Below are 25,766 nucleotides of genomic sequence, written 5' to 3'. Positions count from 1 at the left end.
AACTACTTATTCAAGAAGTATTAGTGTTACTAAATAATTATTCAATAGTATTAGTGTTACTAAATAATTATTACAGTTTTTTAGAATTTTGGTCAAATCTGGTCAAACTGTGGTCAAATCTGGTCAAACTATGGTCAAACTACTTATTCAAGAAATATTAGTGTTACTACATAATTATTCAAGAATATTAGTGTTACTAAATAATTATTTCAATTTTTTGAATTTTGGTCCAATCTGGTCAAACCGTGGTCAAACTATGGTCAAACTACTTATTGAAGAAATATTAGTGTTACTAAATAATTATTGTTTTTTAGAATAATAGTTTCAAACTCAAACAGTGAAACATGTGACTTCATGCTCAAGCTAAACTCCTGAGGGTTAATAGGATTGACATCTTTCTATTGTTAGGTAAACAACAAGTGCAGACTTGGAAACGAGGGGGAATAGAACCCGAAAGTTAAGCGTACTCAGGCTGGAGTAGTCAGAGGATGGGTGACCGGCCGGGAAGTTAGATGATTTGGAATGATGATGGGTGATTAGAGATTAGAGGTTAAATTAAGCAGTGATGAGGGGTGATTAGAGATTACATTGGAAAATAATTCAGAAATTTGAAAATCGAAAAAAAAATAAAAAAAATAAAAAAATTAATTTTTTTTGTAAAAATACCTTTAGTATCGGTTGGTGTTACCAACCGGGACTAAAGGTGGAGCTCCAGACAGCGGCCACGTGGTAAGAACCGGGACTAAAGGGGGAGGCTTTAGTAATGACCCTTTAGTCCCGGTTTCAGAACCGGGACTAAAGGTCCTTATGAACCGGGACAAATGACCCTTTTTCTACTAGTGGTAAGAGATGAGTATGGTTTACTTTTAGCTGCAGGTGCAGGAAACCTGGAACACGTCTCGGATGCCCTTCATGCTGAAGCACTAGCACTACTAAATGCGCTCAATGCAACAGCCAAGATGGGTTTCAACCAAGTCATCTTCGAAATGGATTCCACAGTGCTGAAGCAAGCAATTTCAAGTGAGGATTATGACCTAGCGCCACTCGGAGCCTTGTTCCAAGAGATAAAATTTCAACTGAGAGTCGCTTTTGAGAATGTAAAACTTTATGTATGCCCTAGGTCTTGTAACAATGCAGCGCATGTCTTAGCAGCACATGGAGCTAGCTTAGGAGATGGCATGTATGAAATCTGGTTAGGCCAGTTTCCTGAACTTGTAATGAACTCTGTAGCTGGGGATTTAACCAGCAGGTCTCTGTAATGGAATAGCAATTGTTCTCTTCAAAAAAAAAGGACCTTTTTGATTCGCATGATTCCTACAAAATGTAGTACAAATAATTCCTTAGCGGTTCTATACATGTATGTACTACGTGTCAATCCCTTAACAACCACCCTTGAGGCGCGTCGGAACGTTGCAACCGACAAGAGATGCACATGCTACTAGATACATGCAGTATCTTCGTGCGTATTGCGTCAGCAATCAAACCTGTGTTGTAAGTATACTATATAGGAGTATACTATATAGGAGTATTAGACTTGCTGCATGATTGAAAGTAAAACGCCGGCCCACAAACGTGTCAATCCCTTAACAACCACAATGATCGATCGCCATGACTGAAACCTCCGCCTGCGCGCGCGCATATAAACCCGCCGTCTGCGATCGTGATCATCGCAATGATGGCGTTCGAGTAGGATTTGCAAAGCCACAATCATGCCGCGGCCCTCACTAAATTCCCTCTCGTTTCTAAAATTCTCTTCAGCTGTGATTGGTGTCGCTCGTACCTACCTAACGGAGGAGACGCCGCCATTTAACTCCACCTGCCGACCTCACCTGCACTGTGCACTCGGACAGAGCTTCAGGGTGCTGTTTCATGTCCACTGACTTCTTCCCCGTTCCATGAGTTGGGCTACGCAGGTAGTAGACCGGTGGTTGCTGGCTCGGCCACCGCAAATCCGCGATTACAGTGGCAGTTTTGGCATGCTAAACTTCACTTGGTACCAGCAGCTAGCTAGATAGCACCGGTGGACTGGACAGGGACTGGGACTGGACTGTACTGCGGCCGTCTAGTGATCTACTCCCTTCTTCCAAAATAGATGACCCAACTTTGTACTATAGTTAGTATAAAGTTGAGTCGTGTATTTTGGAACGGAGGGAGTAGTCGCGACGCGCGAGGGTGATCCCTCTCGTAGCTAGTGTCCCCGCAACCACTGGCAGGAGGAATCCAGCGAGGAGGAGATCCGCGGCAAACCGCGCCGCGAAATCATGAGCGCGATCATAGATACTACTGAATGATTCGTCTGCATGCTCCCGCGTGGGGATCAACCACTGATTTAATTATATTTAACCGTCATCCGTCTAGGACATTTGTGCCCTGAACTTGTCTGTTTGAAGTGCAGCACACTTCTGAATATCTTCATCAGTAGTATACTGACCACAGCAAGGAAGAGAAAAGCGCACTGGTTCCCCCATGCCACGATGCAGGCGATGGAGCGAAGCTGCAGGTGCAACTGCGCGGAGCATCTAGAATTCTAGCAGTAGCAGATGACTGGCTGCATCACTAGCTAAGCTAGCTGTGCGATCTCTAACAAGATCGTGCGCAGCGCGGCTAACTAATTGCCCCCGGCCCACACGAGGGCCGGGCCAAACCAAAGCAAAGCGAAGCCGCACACTGATGCGTGGTGGACCAGAGCCTGGACTTTTGGAAGCGCTCATGTCCCCTGCAGGCACCGAATCATGGCTGCCCCTGCCTCAAGAACTACGTAGTAACTTGGTTCACACTCCTACCTACTAACCACTCGCTTATCTCCTGCTGTGAAGAAACTCATGTGCAAAAATGCTGGGTACAGACAATAATCAGTGGCCGTTGCAGGCCTATGGTAAAAAGCTGGGGAGGTGGCAGCGTGGTCCGGCCGGCCTCGCCTCGTCTCTCCCCGGTCTTCGATCAGTCCCCGGCCTACACATGTCTGTCGAATTCAAATCAGACGTTTTGACCTTTGTGGACCATGTTCCGTGCTCAATTAGTCCGGGTCCGTCGGTTCGTGCTACTGTAAAATAATTGCGCACTTGACACAAGTTGACAGTGTCTGTTTGCCACACAGTTTACAGCAGATGTTACGACGCAATCTGTGCCACGCAAGACAGTGAGCTACGCATTTAAAATGAACAATGTAAGGAGAAAAGAAATAGATTTAGCATGAGGTGCAAGCGTTTTCGGGATATCCTAATCGGACGGGCTCCCCGCCGGAACAGATGCCAGATTGTTATGTGACGCCGCTCGCGCTTTTCCACCGCGGCTTTGTGTCTGTCGACCGCCACCCGCGGCGAGCCTTCGCGCCATAAAAAGTGCACGCGCGGCAGCTCACTCCACATTCTCCCCCAGCCTCCCCACTGTACAGCACAGCGAGTGCAACACAAAGCCAGAGTGGAGAGCTAGCTAGCGTGAGACCTCAAGCCTGACGCCCTCTCGTGCCACGACGATGCCACCGCCGGCCTCCTGGTTCTACAGGCTGCGGCGCAAGCGAGGAGGCGACGCCGGCGAGATCGCAAGAGGCGATCGTGCTCCGGCGGTGGTGACCCCGCCGCCGTCGTCGGCGTCGTCGCGGGAGGTGCCGGTGCCGCCTCCGTGCACCCCGAACAGGGCGTCCTACTACGTCCCCAGCGGCGAGCGTGGAGCTGTCAAGGGGATTCCGATTCCGCCCAAGCGCCGGGACACGCAGTTCCCGCGCAGCCCGCAGCCGAGCGACATCGTCTTCGACGTGGTCACCGTGGCGCGGGCCGCGGCCGACCGGTTCGACGGGCTCAGGGCGATGCCGGAGCTCAAGCTGCGGCCCATCCTCACCAAACCGGCCGGCAGAAAGGAGGACGGGGAGGAGGAGGAGGTCTCGGGGAGCGGCGGCGCGTCACCGACGGCCAGGGCGCGGCGGCGGCCGCGGCTCTACGTGAAGGCGAGCGGCGGGCGGATGGGGAGAAGGCCGGCGGACGCGCAGCCCCCGGCGATGGCGACCACCGGGCCGCGGAGGCGACAAGCGAGGCGGCGGCGCTGGCTGCAGGAGAGCCTGGTGGTGGTGAAGGAGTCGGCGGACCCGGAGGAGGACTTCCTGGCGAGCATGGCGGAGATGATCGCGGCCAACGACGACGTCCGCGCCTCGCCGCGGGGCCTCGAGGAGCTGCTCGCGTGCTACCTCGCCCTCAACGCCTCCGAGCACCACCGCGCCATCGTCGCCGCCTTCCGGCGCGCCTGGCTCGACGACGCGCCCACCAGCACCGCCAAGCACAGGCCGCCGCCGTCGCACGGGCTGGCTGGCTAAGCCAGCTACACACCACGTGTGCCCGTGTACAGTAGTACGAAAATGGCGGTGGTCTGTGAAAGTTTCTTGGGGCGAATCCCCATGGCCGCGGCTTGCTCGATCGATGGTTGCTCGCTGCTGCGATTCTGCAAAGCCGGAGGATCGACGAGCGCACGCGCGTCACGGGGTGCTCTGCTCTGGTTCAAGCCGTTCTCATCGATCGTGTGCTGTCTGCTGTCTTTACAGATAGGAGTAGCCGAGTAGGCCTACCTGCGTCAGAATTTGTTCATGCTGGAAGAACACCATCTCGGATTTTTCTTCTTGTTGCTGCTCCGTTGATGCTAAGTGGAGTACGGACTAGGTAGCTGTGGAAGCATCTACGCATATACGGTGTGACACGACATGCACATGTACAAAAATTCGGGTAAGTTATTACTGATAGTACCTTTCCTAGCGTGCGTCCGACCGTTCTTTCCATCTTTTTTTTTTGCGAGGAAAAAAGAAAAGAAGATAAAAAGAACGTGCGATTTGTTATCTCCATACAATAATTTGATCAATACAAGGCATCCCGGAAAGACAAGAAAATTCCACTAAAAATATAAGATACAGCTAAGGTACAGCTGGGCATGAACCTCTGGAGAGCGATATGCACCCAAACGAAGCAAAAAGAGGCCACAATCTAGGCGCAGCCGCAAAAACATCCGAGGGAACATCACATTGATCCCCAAGGGTTAGTCTTCCGATGTCGACGCCACTGGCTGCCCACAACACCACTATTGAAAAGAGCCGGAAGATGAGGATCATTACCTTGACGCCAACACGAAGAAACACGAGTTGCTCGCTCTTCGGACCTGAGACGGCGCAAACACCACCTATCAAATCAAATATCGGTACCCGGGATAACTACCTCTTTGATGGAAGATCCAAAGGAAGCTTATTCCCCACTGTTGGAGCCGAAGCCATGGATAACCAAAGACCTAACCAAGATATATAAACTACTTAAGACACACACAACAAGGTACCAAAGTCCCCTTTTCTCGGCACGACATGAGCAGATGATGGAGGTGAGGAAACTCGATGACGCCAATGTCTAGGGCACCTGGTAGTTCCACTTGTTGGCTGCCTCTGGCGGCTAGGGTGAAATAAAAAAGGAGATTGTCTCACCTTTTACAATTTATTAAATGGTACCCCGCATATTGCTGCGGGAATTGGTTGCAATATAATTCAATGAGATTTGGTTATATGGAACATGAGTGTTTGGCTAATATTATGAGACCGAAAGTAAAATCCATATTATTTATTACATAATTCTAAAATATTTATAGAAAACAAGTAGCATCATATAGTGAAAAACATCTCTCCATGCATGGTTGCATGTTGAAGTGGGTCTTTTCGCATTTATAAAAGGCTCCATGTTGAGAGAAATGTGTTAGTGTGAGTCACATATTTAGTTATATAGTAGAATATAGGATTGACCCCATACATAAAAAAATATCCATTTCATAAAATTCACCCTTCATTCATGACGGTGTTGTTGTTGGGGAACGTAGCGGAAATTCAAAATTTTCTACGCATCACCAAGATCAATCTATGGAGTAATCTAGCAACGAGGGGAAGGGGAGTGCATCTACATACCCTTGTAGATCGCGATGCGGAAGCGTTGCAAGAACGCGGATGAAGGAGTCGTACTTGTAGCGATTCAGATCGCGGTTGATTCCGATCTAAGCGCCGAACCACGGCGCCTCCGCGTTCAACACACGTGCAACCCGGTGACGTCTCCCACGCCTTGATCCAGCAAGGAGAGAGGGAGAGGTTGGGGAAGACTCCGTCCAGCAGCAGCACGACGGCGTGGTGGTGATGGAGGAGCGTGGCACTCCAGCAGGGCTTCGCCAAGCACTGCGGGAGACGAGGAGGTAGAGGGGTAGGGCTGCGCCAAAGAGAGAGATGTTCTCATGTCTATGGCAGCCCCAAAACCCCCACTATATATAGGGGAGGGGGAGGGGCTGCGCCCCCATCTAGGGTTCCCCCCAAGGGGTGCGGCCAGCCCTAGATGGGACTTGGAGGGGCGGCCAAGGGGGGAGAGAGGGGGGCGCACCACTAGGTGGGCCTTAGGCCCATCTGAGCCTAGGGTTTCCCCCTTCCCCCTTCCCTGCGCCTTGGGCCCCTTGTGGGAGGCGCACCAGCCCACCTAGGGGCTGGTCCCTTCCCACACTAGGCCCACGCAGCCCTCTGGGGCCAGTGGACCCCCGGGACCCTCCCGGTGGTCCCGGTACGTTACCGATAGCACCCGAAACTTTTTCGGTGACCAAAACAGGACTTCCCATATATAAATCTTTACCTCCGGACCATTCCGGAACTCCTCGTGACGTCCGGGATCTCATCCGGGACTCCGAACAACATTCAGTAACCAAATATATCTATTCCCTATAACCCTAGCGTCATCGAACCTTAAGTGTGTAGACCCTACGGGTTCGGGAACCATGCAGACATGACCGAGACGTTCTCCGGCCAATAACCAACAGCGGGATCTGGATACCCATGTTGGCTCCCACATGTTCCACGATGATCTCATCGGATGAACCACGATGTCGGGGATTCAATCAATCCCGTATACAATTCCCTTTGTCAATCAGTATGTTACTTGCCCGAGATTCGATCGTCGGTATCCCGATACCTTGTTCAATCTCGTTACCAGCAAATCTCTTTACTCGTTCCGTAACACATCATCCCGTGATCAACTCCTTGGTCACATTATGCACATTATGATGATGTCCTACCGAGTGGGCCCAGAGATACCTCTCCGTTTACACGGAGTGACAAATTCCAGTCTCGATTCGTGCCAACCCAACAGACACTTTCGGAGATACCTGTAGTGCACCTTTATAGCCACCCAGTTACGTTGTGACGTTTGGTATACCCAAAGCATTCCTACGGTATCCGGGAGTTGCACAATCTCATGGTCTAAGGAACTGATACTTGACATTAGAAAAGCTCTTAGCAAACGAACTACATGATCTTGTGCTAGGCTTAGGATTGGGTCTTGTCCATCACATCATTCTCCTAATGATGTGATCCCGTTATCAACGACATCCAATGTCCATGGTCAGGAAACCGTAACCATCTATTGATCAACGAGCTAGTCAACTAGAGGCTTACTAGGGACATGGTGTTGTCTATGTATCCACACATGTATCTGAGTTTCCTATCAATACAATTTTAGCATGGATAATGAACGATTATCATGAACAAGGAAATATAATAATAACCAATTTATTATTGCCTCTAGGGCATATTTCCAACAGTCTCCCACTTGCACTAGAGTCAATAATCTAGTTCACATCACCATGTGATTAACACTCAATGAGTTCTGGTTTGATCATGTTATGCTTGTGAGAGAGGTTATTAGTCAACGGGTCTGAACCTTTCAGATCTGTGTGTGCTTTACGAATATCTATGTCATCTTGTGGATGCTACCACGCGCTACTTGGAGCCATTTCAAATAACTGCTCTACTATACGAATCCGGTTTACTACTCAGAGTCATCCGGATTAGTGTCAAAGTTCGCATCGACGTAACCCTTTACGACGAACTCCTTTTCACCTCCATAATCGAGAAAATTCCTTAGTCCACTAGATACTAAGGATAAGTTCGACCGCTGCCATGTGATCCATTTCCGGATCACTATTGTACCCCTTGACCAACTCATGGCAAGGCACACTTCATGTGCGGTACACAGCATAGCATACTGTAGAGCCTACGTCTAAAGCATAGGGGACGACCTTCGTCCTTTCTCTCACTTCTGCTGTGGTCAGGTCTTGAGTCTTACTCAATACTCACACCTTGTAACACAGCCAAGAACTCCTTCTTTGCTGGTCTATTTTGAACTCCTTCAAAATCTTGTCACGGTATGTATTCTTTGAAAGTATCATCAGGTGTCTTGATCTATCTCTATAGATCTTGATGCCCAATATGTAAGCAGCTTTATCCAGGTCTTCCCTTGAAAAACTCCTTTCAAACAACCCTTTATGCTTTCCAGAAATTCTACATCATCTCTGATCAACAATATGTCAACAACATATACTCATCAGAAATTCTATAGTGCTCCCACTCACTTCTTTGGAAATACAAGTTTCTCATAAACTTTGTATAAACCCAAAATCTTTGATCATCTCATCAAAGCGTACATTCCAACTCCGAGATGCTTACTCCAGTCCTTAGAAGGATTGCTGGAGCTCTGCATACTTGTTAGCATCTTTCAGGATTGACAAAAAATCTTCTGATTGTATCACATACAACCTTTCCTCAAGAAAATCGTCGAGGAAACAATGTTTTGATATCCTATCTGCAAGATTTCATAAATAATGCAGTAACTGCTAATACAATTCCAACAGACTCTTAGCATCGCTACGAGTGAGAAAGTCTCATCGTAGTCAACTCCTTGAACTTGTCGGAAAACATCTTAACGACAAGCCGAGCTTTCTTAATGGTGACACTTACTATCATTGTCTGTCTTCCTTTTAAAATCCATCTACACCCAACAGCTTTACGACCATCAAGTATTTCTTCCAAAGTCTATACTTTGCTTTTATAAATGGATCCTCTCTCGGATTTCATGGCCTCGAGCCATTCGTCGGAATCCGGGCCCACCATCGCTTCTCCATAGCTCGTAGGTTCAGTATTGTCTAACAACGTGATATCTAAGACAGGATTATCGTACCACTCAGGAGTAGTACATATCCCAGTCGACCTACGAGTTTTGGTAGTGACTTGATCCGAAGTTTCATGATCACTATCATAAGCTTCCACTTCAATTGGTATAGGTGCCACTGGAACAACTTCCCGTGCCCTTCTACACACTAGTTGAAGTGTCGGTTCAATAACCTCATCAAGTCTCCACCATCCTCCTACTCAATTCTTTCGAGAGAAACTTTTCCTCGAGAAAGGACCGTTTCTAGAAGCAATTACTTTTGCTTCCAGATCTGAAATAGGAGGTATACCCAACTGTTTTGGGTATTCTATGAAGATGCATTTATCCGCTTTGGGTTCGTGCTTATCAGCCTGAAACTTTTTCACATAAGCATCGCAGCCCCAAACTTTTAAGAAACGACAACTTAGGTTTCTCTAAACGGTGTCGTCTCAACGGAATTGCGTGGTGCCCCTTTTAAAGTGAATGCGGTTGTCTCTAATGCCTAACCCATAAACGATAGTGGTAATTCGATAAGAGACATCATGGTATGCACCATATCCAATAGGGTGAAGTTATGATGTTCGGACACACCATCACACTGTGGTGTTCCAGGCGGTATCAATTGTGAAACACTTTCCACAATGTCTTAATTGTGTGCCAAACTCGTAACTCAGATATCTCTATGATCATATCATAGACATTTTATCCTCTTGTCACGACGATCTTCAACTTCACTCCGAAATTACTTGAACCTTCCAATAATTCAGACTTGTGTTTCATCAAGTAAATATTCTCAGCATCTACTCAAATCATCTGTGAAGTAAGAACATATCGATATCCACTGCGTGCCTCAGCACTCATTGGACTGCACACATCAAAATGTATTACTTCCAACAAGTTGCTCTCTTGTTCCATCTTACTGAAAACGAGGCTTTCAGTCATCTTGCCCATGTGGTATGATTTGCATGTCTCAAGTGATTCAAAATCAAGTGAGTCCAAACGATCCATCTGCATGGAGTTTCTTCATGCATATATACCAATAGACATGGTTCGCATGTCTCAATCTTTTCAAAATCGAGTGAGTCCAAAGATCCATCTACATGGAGATTCTTCATGCGTTCTATACCAATATGACTCAAATGGCAGTGCCACAAGTATGTGGTACTATCATTACTATTTTATATCTTTTTGGCACGAACATGTGTATCACTGCGATCGAGATTCATTTTTAGGTGCAAGACCATTGAAGGTATTATTCAAATAAACAGAGTAACCATTATTCTCCTTAAATGAATAACCGTATTGCGATAAACATAATCCAATCATGTTTATGCTCAACGCAAACACCAAATAACAATTATTTAGGTTTAACACCAATCTCGATGCTAGAGGGAGCATGCGATGCTTGATCACATCAACCTTGGAAACACTTCCAACACATATCGTCATCTCACCTTTAGCTAGTCTCCGTTTATTCCGCAGCTTTTATTTCGAGTTACTAAGACTTAGCAATCGAACCGATATCTAATACCCTGGTGCTGCTAGGAGTACTAGTAAAGTACACATTCATATAATGTATATCCAATATACTTCTGTCGACCTTGCCTGCCTTCTCATCTACCAAGTATCTAGGGTAGTTCTGCTTCAGTGACCGTTCCCCTCATTACAGAAGCACTTAGTCTCGGGTTTGGGTTCAACCTTGGGATTCTTCACTAGAGCAGCAAATGATTTGCTGTTTCATGAAGTATCCCTTTTGCCCTTGCCCTTCTAGAAACTAGTGGTTTTACTAACCATCAACAATTGATGCTCCTTCTTGATTTCTACTTTCGCGGTGTCAAACATCGCGAGTTGCTCAAGGATCATCATGTCTATCCCTGATATGTTATAGTTCATCACGAAGCTCTAATAGCTTGGTGGCAGTGACTATGGAGAACCATCACTATCTCATCTGGAAGATTAACTCCCACTCGATTCAAGCGATTGTGGTACTCAGACAATCTGAGCACATGCTCAATGATTGAGCTTTTCTCTCTTAGTCTGCAGGCTTAAGAAACTTGTCAGAGGTCTCATACCTCTTGACGTGGGAACTAGTCTGAAATCCCAATTTCAGTCTGCGGAACATCTCATATGTTCTGCGACGTTTCAAAAAACGTCTTTCGTGCCACAATTCTAAACCGTTAGCATTACGCACTGAACTATCACGTAGTCATCAAAACGTGTATGTCAGATGTTTCGCAATATCTACAGACGACGCTGAGGTTCATCACACCGAGCGGTGCATTAAGGACATAAGCCTTCTGTGCAGCAATGAGGACAATCCTTAGTTCACGGACCCAGTCCACATAATTGCTACTATCAACTTTCAACTAAATTTTTCTCTAGGAACATATCTTAAACAGTAGAACTAAAGCGTAAGCTATGACATAATTTGCAAAGACCTTTTGACTATGTTCATGATAATTAAGTTCATCTAATTATTTAATGAACTCCCACTCAGATAGACATCCCTCTAGTCATCTAAGTGATACATGATCCGAGTCAAACTAGGCCGTGTCCGATCATCACGTGAGACAGATTGAACATCTCCATGTTGATCGTATCTACTATACGACTCATGTTCGACCTTTCAGTCTCTTGTGTTCCGAGGCCATGTCTGTACATGCTAGGCTCGTCAAGTCAACCTAAGTGTTTCGCATGTGTTCCGAGGCCATGTCTGTACATGCTAGGCTCGTCAACACCCGTTGTATTCAAACGTTAGAATCTATCACACCCGATCATCACGTGGTGCTTTGAAACAACGAACCTTCGCAACGGTGCACAGTTAGGGGGAACACGTCTCTTGAAATTTTAGTGAGGAATCATCTTATTTATGCTACCGTCATTCTAAGCAAATAAGATGTAAACATGACAAACATCACATGCAAATCATAAAGTGACGTGATATAGCCAATATCATCCTGCGCCTTTGATCTCCATCTTCGAGGCGCGGCATGATCACCTTCGTCACCGGCATGACACCATGATCTCCATCATCGTGTCTTCATGAAGTTGTCTCGCCAACTATTACTTCTACTACTATGGCTAACGGTTAGCAATAAAGTAAAGTAATTACATGGCGTTTTCATTGACACGCAGGTCATACAATAAATTAAGACAACTCCTATGGCTCCTGCCGGTTGTCATACTCATCGACATGCAAGTCGTGATCCCTATTACAAGAACATGATCAATCTCATACATCACATATATCATTCATCACATCCTTTTGGCCCATATCACATCACATAGCATACCCTGCAAACACAAGTTAGACGTCCTCTAATTGTTGTTGCATGTTTTACGTGGCTGCTATGGGTTTCTAGCAAGAACGTTTCTTACCTACGCAAAAACCACAACGTGGTATGCCAATTTCTATTTACCCTTCATAAGGACCCTTTTCATCGAATCCGATCCGACTAAAGTGGGAGAGACGGACACCCGCTAGCCACCTTATGCAACTAGTGCATGTCAGTCGGTGGAACCTGTCTCACGTAAGTGTACGTGTAAGGTCGGTCCGGGCCGCTTCATCCCACGATGCCGCCGAATCAAGATAAGACTAGTAACGGCAAGTAAATTGAAAAATCGACGCCCACAACTACTTTGTGTTCTACTTGTGCATAGAAACTACGCATAGACCTAGCTCATGATGCCACTGTTGGGGAACGTAGCGGAAATTCAAAATTTTCTACGCATCACCAAGATCAATCTATGGAGTAATCTAGCAACGAGGGGAAGGGGAGTGCATCTACATACTCTTGTAGATCGCGATGCGGAAGCGTTGCAAGAATGCGGATGAAGGAGTCGTACTCGTAGCGATTCAGATCGCGGTTGATTCCGATCTAAGCGCCGAACCACGGCGCCTCCGCGTTCAACACACGTGCAACCCGGTGACGTCTCCCACGCCTTGATCCAGCAAGGAGAGAGGGAGAGGTTGGGGAAGACTCCGTCCAGCAGCAGCACGACGGCGTGGTGGTGATGGAGGAGCGTGGCACTCCAGCAGGGCTTCGCCAAGCACTGCGGGAGACGAGGAGGGGGAGGGGTAGGGCTGCGCCAAAGAGAGAGATGTTCTCATGTCTATGGCAGCCCCAAAACCCCCACTATATATAGGGGAGGGGGAGGGGCTGCGCCCCCATCTAGGGTTCCCCCCAAGGGGGCGGCCAGCCCTAGATGGGACTTGGAGGGGCGGCCAAGGGGGGAGAGAGGGGGCGCACCACTAGGTGGGTCTTAGGCCCATCTGAGCCTAGGGTTTCCCCCTTCCCCCCTTCCCTGCGCCTTGGGCCCCTTGTGGGAGGCGCACCAGCCCACCTAGGGGCTGGTCCCTTCCCACACTTGGCCCACGCAGCCCTCTGGGGCCAGTGGACCCACCTGGTGGACCCCCGGGACCCTCCCGGTGGTCCCGGTACGTTACCGATAGCACCCGAAACTTTTCCGGTGACCAAAACAGGACTTCCCATATATAAATCTTTACCTCCGGACCATTCCGGAACTCCTCGTGATGTCCGGGATCTCATCCGGGACTCCGAACAACATTGGGTAACCACGTATATCTATTCCCTATAACCCTAGCGTCATCGAACCTTAAGTGTGTAGACCCTACGGGTTCGGGAACCATGCAGACATGACCGAGACGTTCTCCGGCCAATAACCAACAGCGGGATCTGGATACCCATGTTGGCTCCCACATGTTCCACGATGATCTCATCGGATGAACCACGATGTCGGGGATTCAATCAATCCCGTATACAATTCCCTTTGTCAATCGGTATGTTACTTGCCCGAGATTCGATCGTCGGTATCCCGATACCTTGTTCAATCTCGTTACCGGCAAGTCTCTTTACTCGTTCCGTAACACATCATCCCGTGATCAACTCCTTGGTCACATTGTGCACATTATGATGATGTCCTACCGAGTGGGCCCAGAGATACCTCTCCGTTTACACGGAGTGACAAATCCCAGTCTCGATTCGTGCCAACCCAACAGACACTTTCGGAGATACCTGTAGTGCACCTTTATAGCCATCCAGTTACGTTGTGACGTTTGGTACACCCAAAGCATTCCTACGGTATCCGGGAGTTGCACAATCTCATGGTCTAAGGAACTGATACTTGACATTAGAAAAGCTCTTAGCAAACCAACTACACGATCTTGTGCTAGGCTTAGGATTGGGTCTGGTCCATCACATCATTCTCCTAATGATGTGATCCCGTTATCAACGACATCCAATGCCCATGGTCAGGAAACCGTAACCATCTATTGATCAACGAGCTAGTCAACTAGAGGCTTACTAGGGACATGGTGTTGTCTATGTATCCACACATGTATCTGAGTTTCCTATCAATACAATTTTAGCATGGATAATGAACGATTATCATGAACAAGGAAATATAATAATAACCAATTTATTATTGCCTCTAGGGCATATTTCCAACAGTTGTGACCTAGGGGTGCCTCATGCCACCGAAAGCCGGCTCATCATGCTGGCCCGAGGCCCCCAAGGTCGAAAAGCGCACCGAGCCATCATGCCGACACGTGGGACCTTTAGAAGGAAAGAACAAGAAAGCCGATGTCCAGGAGGACTCCTCCACCGCCTTAGATACCGACTAGGACTTGTAAACCTAGCCCCGGGCACCCTTTGTAAGCCGGGGCAGGGGGCACACAATCTTCACCCTTCGGTATACCTATGCTCATTACTATCTCATCTGTACTTTGTACCCCTTCCAGTCAATACAACAAGAGAAAGAGTAGGGTATTGCCTCAACCGTGATAGCCCGAACCTAGGTAAACCGATCTCATGTTTCCGCTCTGGACTTCCGACTAGTCGCGATAACCTACCAAAAGGTTTGACAGAATCTACACCGGCAATTTACCTCCTTACCACCACGTGTTTTATAATTCAACATTTAACCCTGTTTGACAAGTTTTCCCTTAGGCATATTTAGCAGGACCATGTGCTTGCCGAATTGAACATTACATCAACACCAAGTCAAAACATGTTAGAAAATAATTACAATGATTGTCCTAAAATTTATGTATTATCTGTTCCAAAATCAGCGGAGTTATAATGAAATAATGTTGTAATTTGCTCATAATTTAAACTTATCTAACTCCAAGTTTTTCAATTGAACTTAAGGTGATTGAAAATCTTCAACATACTTAGAATCACTAAAATGGAAATCTTGTGTCCAATTTTATAATATTATTTTAGGAATTTTACGGAGGAAAATATTAGAATTCATCTATAAAACATCTCGCGACATGTTGTCTGAGTCAGCTGATCCTAACAACTGGATAAGATATGCGACGAGAAAAGTTGGGTTAAACAGAGTAAATGGGGAATAATTCATAATATGGGGCTAAAGTAGGGAGCAACTTTTAAACGGAGTAACCTTGCACTATTTTTGTAGAGCAATTCAGCAAAGGAAGAATATTTTTCATTTTAAAGAAAAGAATAAAGGATGGTTCACAAATCACAATATGCCTACCTTTTCTTACAGAAACCTTCCACATTTTATAACAAACAAACAAATGTGGAAAATTGGAAGTTCCATTTGAGAGGCAGGCATGGTGCCCCTGCAATGTTCAGAGAAAAGCATGGACCTGGCACTTCCCGCACAAAAAAAGAAAAAGGATTTGGCACGAGGTTGAAGGAAAAACGGGGCAGCAGAATTCAGTAAAACATTGCTGTTTCCACGCAGCGAACTGAGCAGCAATCGGACAAGGGGATCCGACATGCATGCACGATGGAGCAGGGCTACTGCACCATCAGTCCTCAGGCGAGGGAAGTGGACGGGCGTACATGCTGTAAGATTGATGTGTGATGTGTCAGTTTTCCCATCGCATATGTGTGCATGGGCCGTCGCCTGACGCCGCTGACTTGCTGAGGCGTGACGTGCGGGAAAAGATGGACGGATCCTCCTGGTCTAGCCTGCAATGCCGATGGGACGACGGGCAGGGATCATCACACAGGAGCAGCAGGGCCCCTTCCTTCCTCGTGCCCGCCCGGTGGCTGCAATGAGCAGACCCGACTTTTAGGGAGATCCACTCATCAGAATACTACAATGGATGATCAGGGCATGGAGCCATGGAGCATCCACCCAGAGGCCAGAGAGCGTGAGCAAAGAAACTATGGAAAACGTGTGATGGGTTCTCAGCAGAAAGACAACAGCCCACAAGTGGTGCGATGTGAGTCGAGTTTTCTTCAGCCGTGCGTCAGGGATCAGGCCATCAGGAGTTGCAAGTGGCATCGCGATCAGCCTCTCGGTCTCAGGCCCTCGCGCGTGCATGGGGGCGGCAGAGGCATCAGGCACACATGTTTGGCAAGCGAACAAGCGCCAGCGTACAAATGTCTCGCCATCGGTCTGAGTTACTCAGACTTCGCAGCCCATGCATGGCTGATGGCCCGATCCCGTGCTCCGGCCCCTGCGTCCGATGCCCGCCCGCATGGCTCCTGCATGCGCCGGTGCGCGGTGAAATCAGCGCGGCGCACACATGCGTGTTCTGCGGAGAGCCGGGAATGGGGGCGGGCAGGCGAGGCGCCGTGCGACTGCGAGACTCAGCCGAAGAGAGACGCTAGCTGAGCTGGTACGTCCGGACAGAGCAGGACGTGGATGCCATTTCGGTAGCCGCCATGGGCATTGGCGTCGTGGTGGGTGGACGGTGCTGCCAGTGTCAAATAATTCAGGATCTACTCCCTCCCTTCGTAAAGAAATATAAGAGCGTTTGGATCACTACTTTTAGTGATCCAAACGCTCTTATACTTTTTTACTTCTTTACAGAGGGAGTATTTCTTTCCTGAAGAATGACATGTGTGTTTTTCAGCAACACGACCTTCGAAATGTCCAGGACTGAGTACCTTCAAAACGTTTGGATGTCTGGACGGAGTTGTACGGACGTAGTTTGCCATCCAACATGGACCCACTGTCCGCGGACTTATCCGCTTGTCTGAATTCCTGCAAACTGGATGCAAACTTGCGGGCGTTCGGATCTCCGCCACGTAGACTCCGACACCTCCAACCAACTCAAATCCCCCTCACGAGCCAATCTTCTTCCACTCCGCTCCTACTCCCCCTTACTCTGCATCTCAATCTTCTCGTCCGACGCTATCAGTGCACATTTCCGGCCGCCGCACAGGCATTGTCAGGTGTCCGCAACCCCAACCCACACGCCCGCCCGCGTTGGACTACGCCAACATCCACCCAGGATCCGTCCACAATCAAGTACCCTCTGCCCCTGTTAACGCCGTCCATGGCGGACACAATGCCCGCCAAGTGTTCGGTCAAATGTCATTGAACCCTTTTATTGTGTGAAGCTATCATGGTCTCTAACGATGCATGTCTCTCACCGTATTTTTGCTATTTTTTCTAATTGTAAATCATGCAACGGTCATAAAGGACACTAACATTATTTCACGACCTCTAAGCCAATGGTTCCGTTGCAACGCACGGACATTGTGCTAGTAAAAGAAACTCATGTGACCTTGTGTACACATCAATCTGATTGTTTGGCTGGACAACTCTCCATTGATCGATTATTGATGTGTTCTTCACTTTGTTCTGTGGGACTTTTTTTATTTAAGACGTCGTGACTGACAGGATACACGACGTTCCTTTTTTTAAAGACGAAGTGTTTTTTTTAACTGAGATGAAGTGTTTTTGTAGAAGTACGGGGAAGGTTACCGAAAGTCCTATTCTAAGCTCGAGCTCAGATGGACTCGATATCATAGCAGTCAACTGTTGTTGAGATTCTCACTGCTGCAGGTATTTCAGCCCGTATATGGACATGTATGCGCTGCTTTTTCCCGCATCGTGGCCCACCCAGCTGTCGTCGTCAATGCAACGGCCGTCACTCCCTCAGCGCCGGCTCAGATGAGGAGAGCGAATCTTGGTCCACTGCTCAAACGTTGGCTGCTCAACGGCCGTTGTCCACCCGGACCCACACCTAGCTCCTTCCACTACAAGACTCCAGAGGCTGCTCCGGTTCCATCGCGGCCTCTAGTCTGGCATCACCTCCGTACCCACTAGCCGGATCCGAAGCCATATGGATGGGTGATCTCCGCTGCAAAACAGATAAAGAGGACGCCGGTTTTACAATCGTTTCCATTAGCAAGACGTATTGACGTGGAATCAAATCTTCAGAACTACATACAAAAGATATTCGATACCTTCAAGAATTCTACGGACAGCTCACATTCTATCCCGCTAGTCGAATGCGTAGCTGCTAACTGGTTCACACTAGATTCAGAAGCAATAGCTTCTCGAGAGACCTGTTAACCATGGTTTCAGTCTTCCTCCAAGACAGAGAGAGTACGCACCTCCTGCGCGTTGTCGATCCGTGTGAATGCTGTCAAAACTGACCCGTACACATCGACATCTAATGCCTCCATCTCCTAGCAAGCAAGGCAATGGCGCCCCCATTCTTCTCATTTGAATGCCCGTCCCAAGCTAGCAAAGAACCAATCCTCGCTCGTCGTCTTCAAATTTCAAATTTTAGGATCTACATGCACACTGACACTTGGCATCCAACCCCAGTTATCATGCCAAGGCAACTCACATTTACAATAGTCCACCACACGAAATGTTTCTAGAAAGATATTTGTCGAAACAATGGCCCAGGGCCACACACAGCCAGCGTACAACACACCATTTGAGAACATGGTACGCTTCCAACAGCCCCAAAAATTAAAAACATGTACGCTTGGCAACTCTGGTACAGTGACAACCCATTTGAGAACTACAACAGGGAAATTGCACAGGATGAAAACGCACAGTAAAGTACTGAACCGAACAACCATAATTTTTGAGTTCACATCCAACCAACATATAGCCAAGCACACACAAAACATGCCCAGAGTTCACAGCCTAGATTACAAGTTTGCATACACCATTTATCTTCTTGATTTTCCTAAATCCCTCCTGCTATTCTTAGTTCCATTGCTTTATTACAATTGTTTCGTCGATGCCCTTCGACACCACAATTTTGCATCTAGCAGGCTTTCGAGGCTGCTTTGGGACATCTCCATGATCCGGACAAGTTGTTCGCTTGTGTCCTTGCCTACGGCATATTGTGCAAAATCTGGTCTGTTTGCTCAATCCTTCATATGGAGCTTTCTCCCTACTGGTTGTTGGCCGACCCATCTCTTTCCTTTTTTCTAGAGCCAGCAATCCGTCCAACCGGTTGCTTGTCCTTGAAATGGAGTCATTATCTGCAAGTTCACCAGCAACTGCAGGCTCCTATGCATGCTTCATGTGTTCTCCATCCATACCAGCAGTGTTTGAATGATTCACCACGAGTCCTTTATCTGCAAGTCTGTCCTCCAGCCCAAGACCATCTCTGACTTCTGCATATGGTAGCATCACTGACAAATTAGCCCTGAACAGATCCATCAATCAGTTGTATGCATCCAAACTGGTGTCTCCCAGCGAGTGAATTGCAAAAAACCACCACATTTCAAGTTTTGTTTTGGAATTGCCACCACATTCCTTGGGCGCCCCAAAAATCTACCGGTTTTCTTGCTAATTTTCTCAATAAACACTAATGATCGATTTGGAGTGAATTAATCCAATTCTGACATACCGGGCCCACAGATCAGTGCCATGTGGCAGTTCAAGTCAACACAAATGGTGTTGACCGTTAAGTTGGACATTGGACCCACCTATCAGCACACTTGTCTCTCTCAAACCTTCTTCTTCTTCTCTGTGGGACATTCAGTCGAACAGCTTGGATGCGAGGGAGGTTTCAGAGAGGTGGCTCGCTCGCCTACACGCCGCGCTGCCTGTACCAGCTCGCTGGCCTGCGCACACAAGCAGTAGCGGCAAGTAGCAAGTAGCAACGGCAAGCAACAGCAGCATGCATCAAGCTAGCATCCATGAAGTACCACGCGCGCACGAGCAGTACATCCATGGCGAGCTCGGTTCGCGCCGCCGGTCGGACAACGATGTGGGACACAACGCGTCTGGGGAAGAGAGGGTGTGAGCCGCCCATGTCAGGGTCCCATCCACGACTCCCTCTCCTCCTCTCCTTCTCTCACCGGAGCGCCGCCGAGCCCTCTACCCTTCTCCCGCTCCACTCACCCTCCTCGGCTCCTCCTCCATCCCACCTCCTACGTCCGCTCACCCAACCATGGCAGCCTCTTCTTGCACTGGCGCCATGGCCACAGCTCAGGGGCAGCGCGCGCCGCGCGACTCACGGTCCCGCCATGGCCGGCTCACGCCACTGAGTCGTCAAGTCGTTGTGTGAGCCTTCTCTAGCCAGGGAAGACCGCACCACAGGCTTCCTTGCCTCTGCTGCAGGCGCCGACACAGTCACCTCCGAGCCCTCTCGTCCATCTCTGTCCTTGCACGCGAGGTGTTTGTTGGAATGCCCCTAAGGAGGAGAATTCGGTTTGAGAGAGATGACGATGCTGACAGGTGGGCCCTCCATTCAACTTCACGGTCAACACACGGTTTTCACCATTTACTGCCACGTGGCACTGACCAGTGGGCCCGGTATGTCAAAAGTTGGATTAATTCGCTCCAAATCAATCATTAGTGTTTATTGAGAAAATTAGCAAGAAAACCGGTAGATTTTTAGGGCGCCCAAGGAATGTGGTGGCAATTCCAAAACAAAACTTGAAATGTGGTGGTTTTTTGCAATTCACTAGTCTCCCAGCCTCACTAGCTCCATTGCATGCATGTACATGGTGAAGTGTCTGTACAAAAATGGATTGTTCTTCATGCTATCCTTCTGGTATTGGACTAGGTGGGCAGGTAGTATATCTCTAGCATCTTTCATCCATCTCTTCACGATATGTTTTGCTCGTATTTCCTTCGCCCGAATGAAATCTAACACCTGCATAGGCATGAACGAAAAAACTGGGAATCATTTGCATGATGCATAATTTGCAGTACAATTCAACATGATCTCTGCATAAAAGAACACAGGTCAGAGGCCCAGGCGCTAACCTTCAGCACATGGCTGCAAAGCAAGCCCATGTGTGCAAATTGTCCACACTCGCAGTCGAATTCATCCTCCCCATCTAGCATCCTAACCGTGTATGCCACTCTGCACCATTTCTCTCTCTTCTCCGCCTCGCTGTGGATTGCAACATACGTCTTGTGTTTCTCAATCTCTTCAACTTGATAAGCGCCACATTCATACAATATATGGCCAAACTTTCAAACATGGCTCTTGTATATATCTTGCTAGCATGCCTTTCCACTGCGAGGTTTGCCGTCATTAGCGGCCTCCCCTGCATAATTAGTACACAACCACTGTAAATGTTCTTTTTTTCTACTCATATGTTTGCCCCAATGACTTCAACTATGTACAGCATTCCCAACAAGAATTACTTACAATTCGTGTTCGCTTCTCTTCGTAGTTCTCCTCCGACTCCCGGTACTTCTGAACAAACATGTGCATTGGGCAACCAGGAGGCACATAATTCTTTAGCATATTGTTTGCACTCTAACTCCTCTGTGTGCTCGCCATTTTTGCACAAAAAACTCCCTTAAAATAAGGCTTCGCCCATTTCTTACGGATTTCATACAGGTTCGTCATGTACGGATGCGCCCTAAGCTTGTACTTATCTAGCAACATGTCCCAAGCTTTCTCAAATTCATCTTCTGTCAACATGTGATTTATAACCTTATAGAACTCAGCTCTGAAATCACTTTTCTTCATGTACAAGACCACCCAATGATTCTTTTGCTTTCTTCAGAATATGCCACTTGCACCAATGGTGTGTTGCATCCGGCATAACTTTCCTGATAGCCAGCTCCATAGCCCGGTTCTGGTCTGCAAATGCAAACAAAAAAATTCATCACAACCTCATAACCGATTGCATACTTTTCGAAGCAATTATAGGAGTGTACCTGTCAGTATGGTCACCGGTGGAGACCCGCCCATCATTATAAGGAATTCTGAGAAAACCCACTCAAAACTATCTTCCGTTTCGTCTCGCACGAGCACACCTGCCAGGATCACACTCTGAAAATGATTGTTTACCCCTACAAAAAGGCCGAAAGGCATGTCGTACAGATTAGTCCGGTAAGTCGTGTCAAATGTTATAACATCACCAAAAAATGAATATTGCAGCCTGCTACTCCCACTAGCCCACATCAGATTCTTAATCCTGCCCTCATTGTCAGACTGGACCCTATACATGAAGTGTGGATCTTTAGCCCCAATATCTGCGAACACATCCATTGTTTTTTTTTCACATCATCTTCTGCATTGTCTCTATTTATCTTCCCACACAGGCTACGCAACGACCTCTTCATGAACGGAACATTTTTCATTGATCCAAAGTAGCCTCCGGTGATGCCATACACCTTTGCTAAGTTGACATTGTTCTGCCTTAACTGCTTCACTATATCCCTAGTGTACACATCTATGTGCTTGTTTGAGGCCCAGTGTACTGTCTCACGGAAATTAGGCCACAACGAGTGGTTGTGATTGTCTCTATGCTCTGCTATGTACCACCCATTGTCCTCCGCTCGTAGTAGCCTTATTAGAGCAGGGCACTTGCAACGACAAGACCTTGTGTTCTCCACCCCAGCTTTTCCCTGCAAAATGATCGACAACAAAAGTCAGTGAGTTCAGTAATTTCTTTGCTACCACACACGCAGACACAAAATACGAATTGTATGTCCCAGCATAAACATAAAAAATAATAAAAAAACTCACCGAGCAACCACAAACTATTTCTTGCATGCATTTTGTCCTCTCCACATTTAGCCTGCTCTTGCCGTAACGAATGCCAAAGCCCTTCTCCCACGAGTACAAATTGTAGAAGTCATACGCCTCGCCCACCGAGTCGAATGTTGTGCCGATAACTAGTGTGATAACATTCTCAGTTGGGTTCTCAGCAAATGTCCACACAACTTTCTCGAACGCACTGACCTGGTTCGGACAAGGTGGCCTGCTTGGTGCAGGAGCTCTAATCCTCAACCTGCAAACACATCCACCTCCACAACTCTCCCCAGAATTCAATAGCCTTGCGCAATCTACTCAACTCTCCCCAAATGCATGTGATCTGAAGCAAGATTACAAGCTCTTCATACAAATTTCATTACTAAGTCCAACGTGTCTGAACCTAATAACTTACTGTAACTGCTTGTCTGCGATGCAAAAACAATGCTTCTTATCTCATTTTACATAACAATTAATCCCTACAAAAAATGCTACTAACTCTAATGATCTGACAAGTAAAAGCTCATTCTACAAACATTGCCACCATCTCTTCATATACTTGGTGTGTGTGTGCGCTACATTTCTGCTCAACAAAAAATCAGCTACTACTAATTCTGCTTCTGAGCATGACCAACAGCCAGGACTAACCTCTTATTCCATCCTGGCGCCTGAGGATTCATCTACCCAGTAGACAGCTCCGACGATGGTGGAAAGTTATCCATCCGGATCGCCGCCGAAGGCTTGCCTAACAGAATCTGCCCGTGGCCACTGTCGTCGGAGCGCGCATACCCTCCTCCTCCACCGCGTGGCCACTGTCGTCCGCCCTCCTCCACCACATCCAGCTGCGCCACCGCAGGCAGCACATCTCCCCCATCCGCCACAGCCGCCTCCACGGGCACAGCCGCTGCCGCCACTGGCGGCGGTACCAAGCTTTCTCCCACCTCCTCCAGGAAAGTGGATCTGAGACAGGGGCAGGCCATGTTTCTGTTAGACTCCAGATCTTGACCAACTAAAATCGCAAGGAGAACATGAGGCCGGCGAGGAGGACAGATGCCCGTACCTGCACATAGGCTGCATCAGGAACTGCATGGATGGTCGCCGCCGGGCTCCTCCTACTGATTATCCAGCCGACAACTTCGAAACGAAAGCACCGCTTCGGGGAAGAAGGACCTAGACGACGCATTCAATTCATGCCTGAGCCCACCAAACGGAAAGCTAAAATCCTGGGCTACGGATCAGATGTGAGCGCCAATTCTGGTCCACGGCCCACCCCGTGCCCCTCTAACGGCTGGCATCCCGCGCCTTACAAATAGGCCCACCAGCTATTGCTGTCGCGACCGTATTTTTCAGCAGTACACATTTTTTAGTGATTCTCCAGCGCTCGTACAGCACAGCGGCACAGATCCAAATGAGATATCGAAAGGCCTAGATAACGAGCTCATCTGAGCTCGCGCACAAAAACTCCACGTCAAGGTTACGCCAAGTTTCCCTTTTTAGCGAAAGGTTGCGGCAAGTAGAGCGGCCCGTCTATTCATAGGTTGGCCCGGTTTGTCTCAGCGACTATGTCTTTTCTTCTTAGAATCATCTCAGTGACTATAGTCTCGCCTTTAGCGAAACCATAGGGCCGGCCAAGTAGGAGCTTCAGGCGTTTTTCCATTCCAGTACCAGGCTGCATATTTCTGTGTGCTCGTACATCCTCAGTGGAAAGTGAGTGTTTTGCAACGTCGAGTGCTTGCGGTCTCTGTGGTGCCCTGGAATGCGGATTCATGGCGTCATTCTATGCTGGAATGTTTGATGTCTCGTTGCATCTGGGCGCTGGTTGATGGAGAATTGGCGGAACACTTTTCTGCAAGGACAAAGCCCATTGATAAGCAATGCATTTTCATGATGATTGACACACTGTCACATGAGGCATTCATTCGTTTAGCAGTTACACCGTGGGCTATCTGGTGGCTCGGAGGAAGGCTATTCATGATAAAAAATTTCAAAGCCCATCTGCCACCCATCAGTTCATCACTCAGTTCATCACCGAGCTGGATATGTTGCTGACGGAAGTTGCGAAGGTAGCTGCCGTACCGAGAGTGACAACAACAAAGCCTAAGGCACCTCGTCAGGGTTTGCAAAGATTCATGTTGACGCAGGAATCTCTAAAGCTCATGCAAAGGGATCAACGGTGGCAGTGTGCCGAGGTATGACGGGTTACTATCCGGAGAGTTCATCCCTGGTGATCATGGGTATAATCGATGTTGCGACATTGGAAGCCATTGCATGTAGAGAGGGTTTATCCCTAGTTGAAGATTTGATGCTACATAATTTCAGCATAGCCTCGGACTCGAAGTAGGTGGTCAATGACATTGGCAAAGCTAGGAGTGAAGGATACGAAACCATCATTAGTGAGATTAAGCTTAGAGCGTTATCTTTTAGTTGTCATTTTACTTTCGAAGGTAGAGCTGCAAAGTCCGATGCTGATAGGTTAGCCAAGTTTTCACATTCTTTGGATCAGGGACGACGCGTTTGGTTGTCTGAACCCCATGATCCATTTTGTATCCCACACTTTGTGGAATGTGAGCAATAAAACTAGGTTTAACCCCTAAAAAAGTACGAAGATGCATTTTTTCTCTTTTTCTTACTTTTATTTATACTCCCAAAAAGTTATAAAATATATGCATATATCGGGAAAAAACTCTTTTCTGAGTTTTTCTTTTTAAAATTACTCACCGCGCACTACAAAATGTTCATGGGATGTAAAAGTTTGTTATTGTGGTTTTAAAAATGTTTGAACAATTCGAATAAATGTTCACACATTTATAAATATGTTCATGCCATTTTTTAAATGTTCACATCATTCAGAAAAATATGACATTTAGAAAATCTTCACCTATTCAAAAAACACGTTCGTGACATTTTATAAAAAAATCCTGGAATGGAAAAAATATGTTTGCACAATTTTCAAAAGTTGTTTGTAGCATAAAAAAAATCTTCATGCCATTATAAAAATTGTGCTTAAAATGTTCACTGTGTATTTAAAAATCAATGTGCATTTTACATATTTTCAACATGTATTTGGATGAAATGTTCAACTTGTA

General features: G+C 47.4%; 1 protein-coding gene and 1 pseudogene across 1 annotated transcript; one reads left to right on the top strand and one right to left on the bottom strand.

Moving 5' to 3' along the window:
* The first annotated feature begins 3,176 nt into the window (after positions 1-3,176).
* LOC109779917 (uncharacterized) lies at positions 3,177-4,738 on the top strand. The gene has a single exon (XM_020338522.4). The coding sequence runs from the start codon at positions 3,476-3,478 to the stop codon at positions 4,304-4,306; it is 831 nt and encodes a 276-aa protein (XP_020194111.1). The 5' UTR covers positions 3,177-3,475; the 3' UTR covers positions 4,307-4,738.
* A 15,908-nt stretch (positions 4,739-20,646) lies between these two features.
* LOC109779922 (protein FAR1-RELATED SEQUENCE 5-like) lies at positions 20,647-23,682 on the bottom strand (annotated as a pseudogene).
* Between the last annotated feature and the right edge of the window lie 2,084 nt (positions 23,683-25,766).

This window comes from Aegilops tauschii, chromosome 2 (genome assembly GCF_002575655.3).
Source record: "Aegilops tauschii subsp. strangulata cultivar AL8/78 chromosome 2, Aet v6.0, whole genome shotgun sequence".
NCBI lineage: Eukaryota > Viridiplantae > Streptophyta > Magnoliopsida > Poales > Poaceae > Aegilops > Aegilops tauschii.
This window is presented reverse-complemented; position numbering and strand designations above follow the sequence as displayed.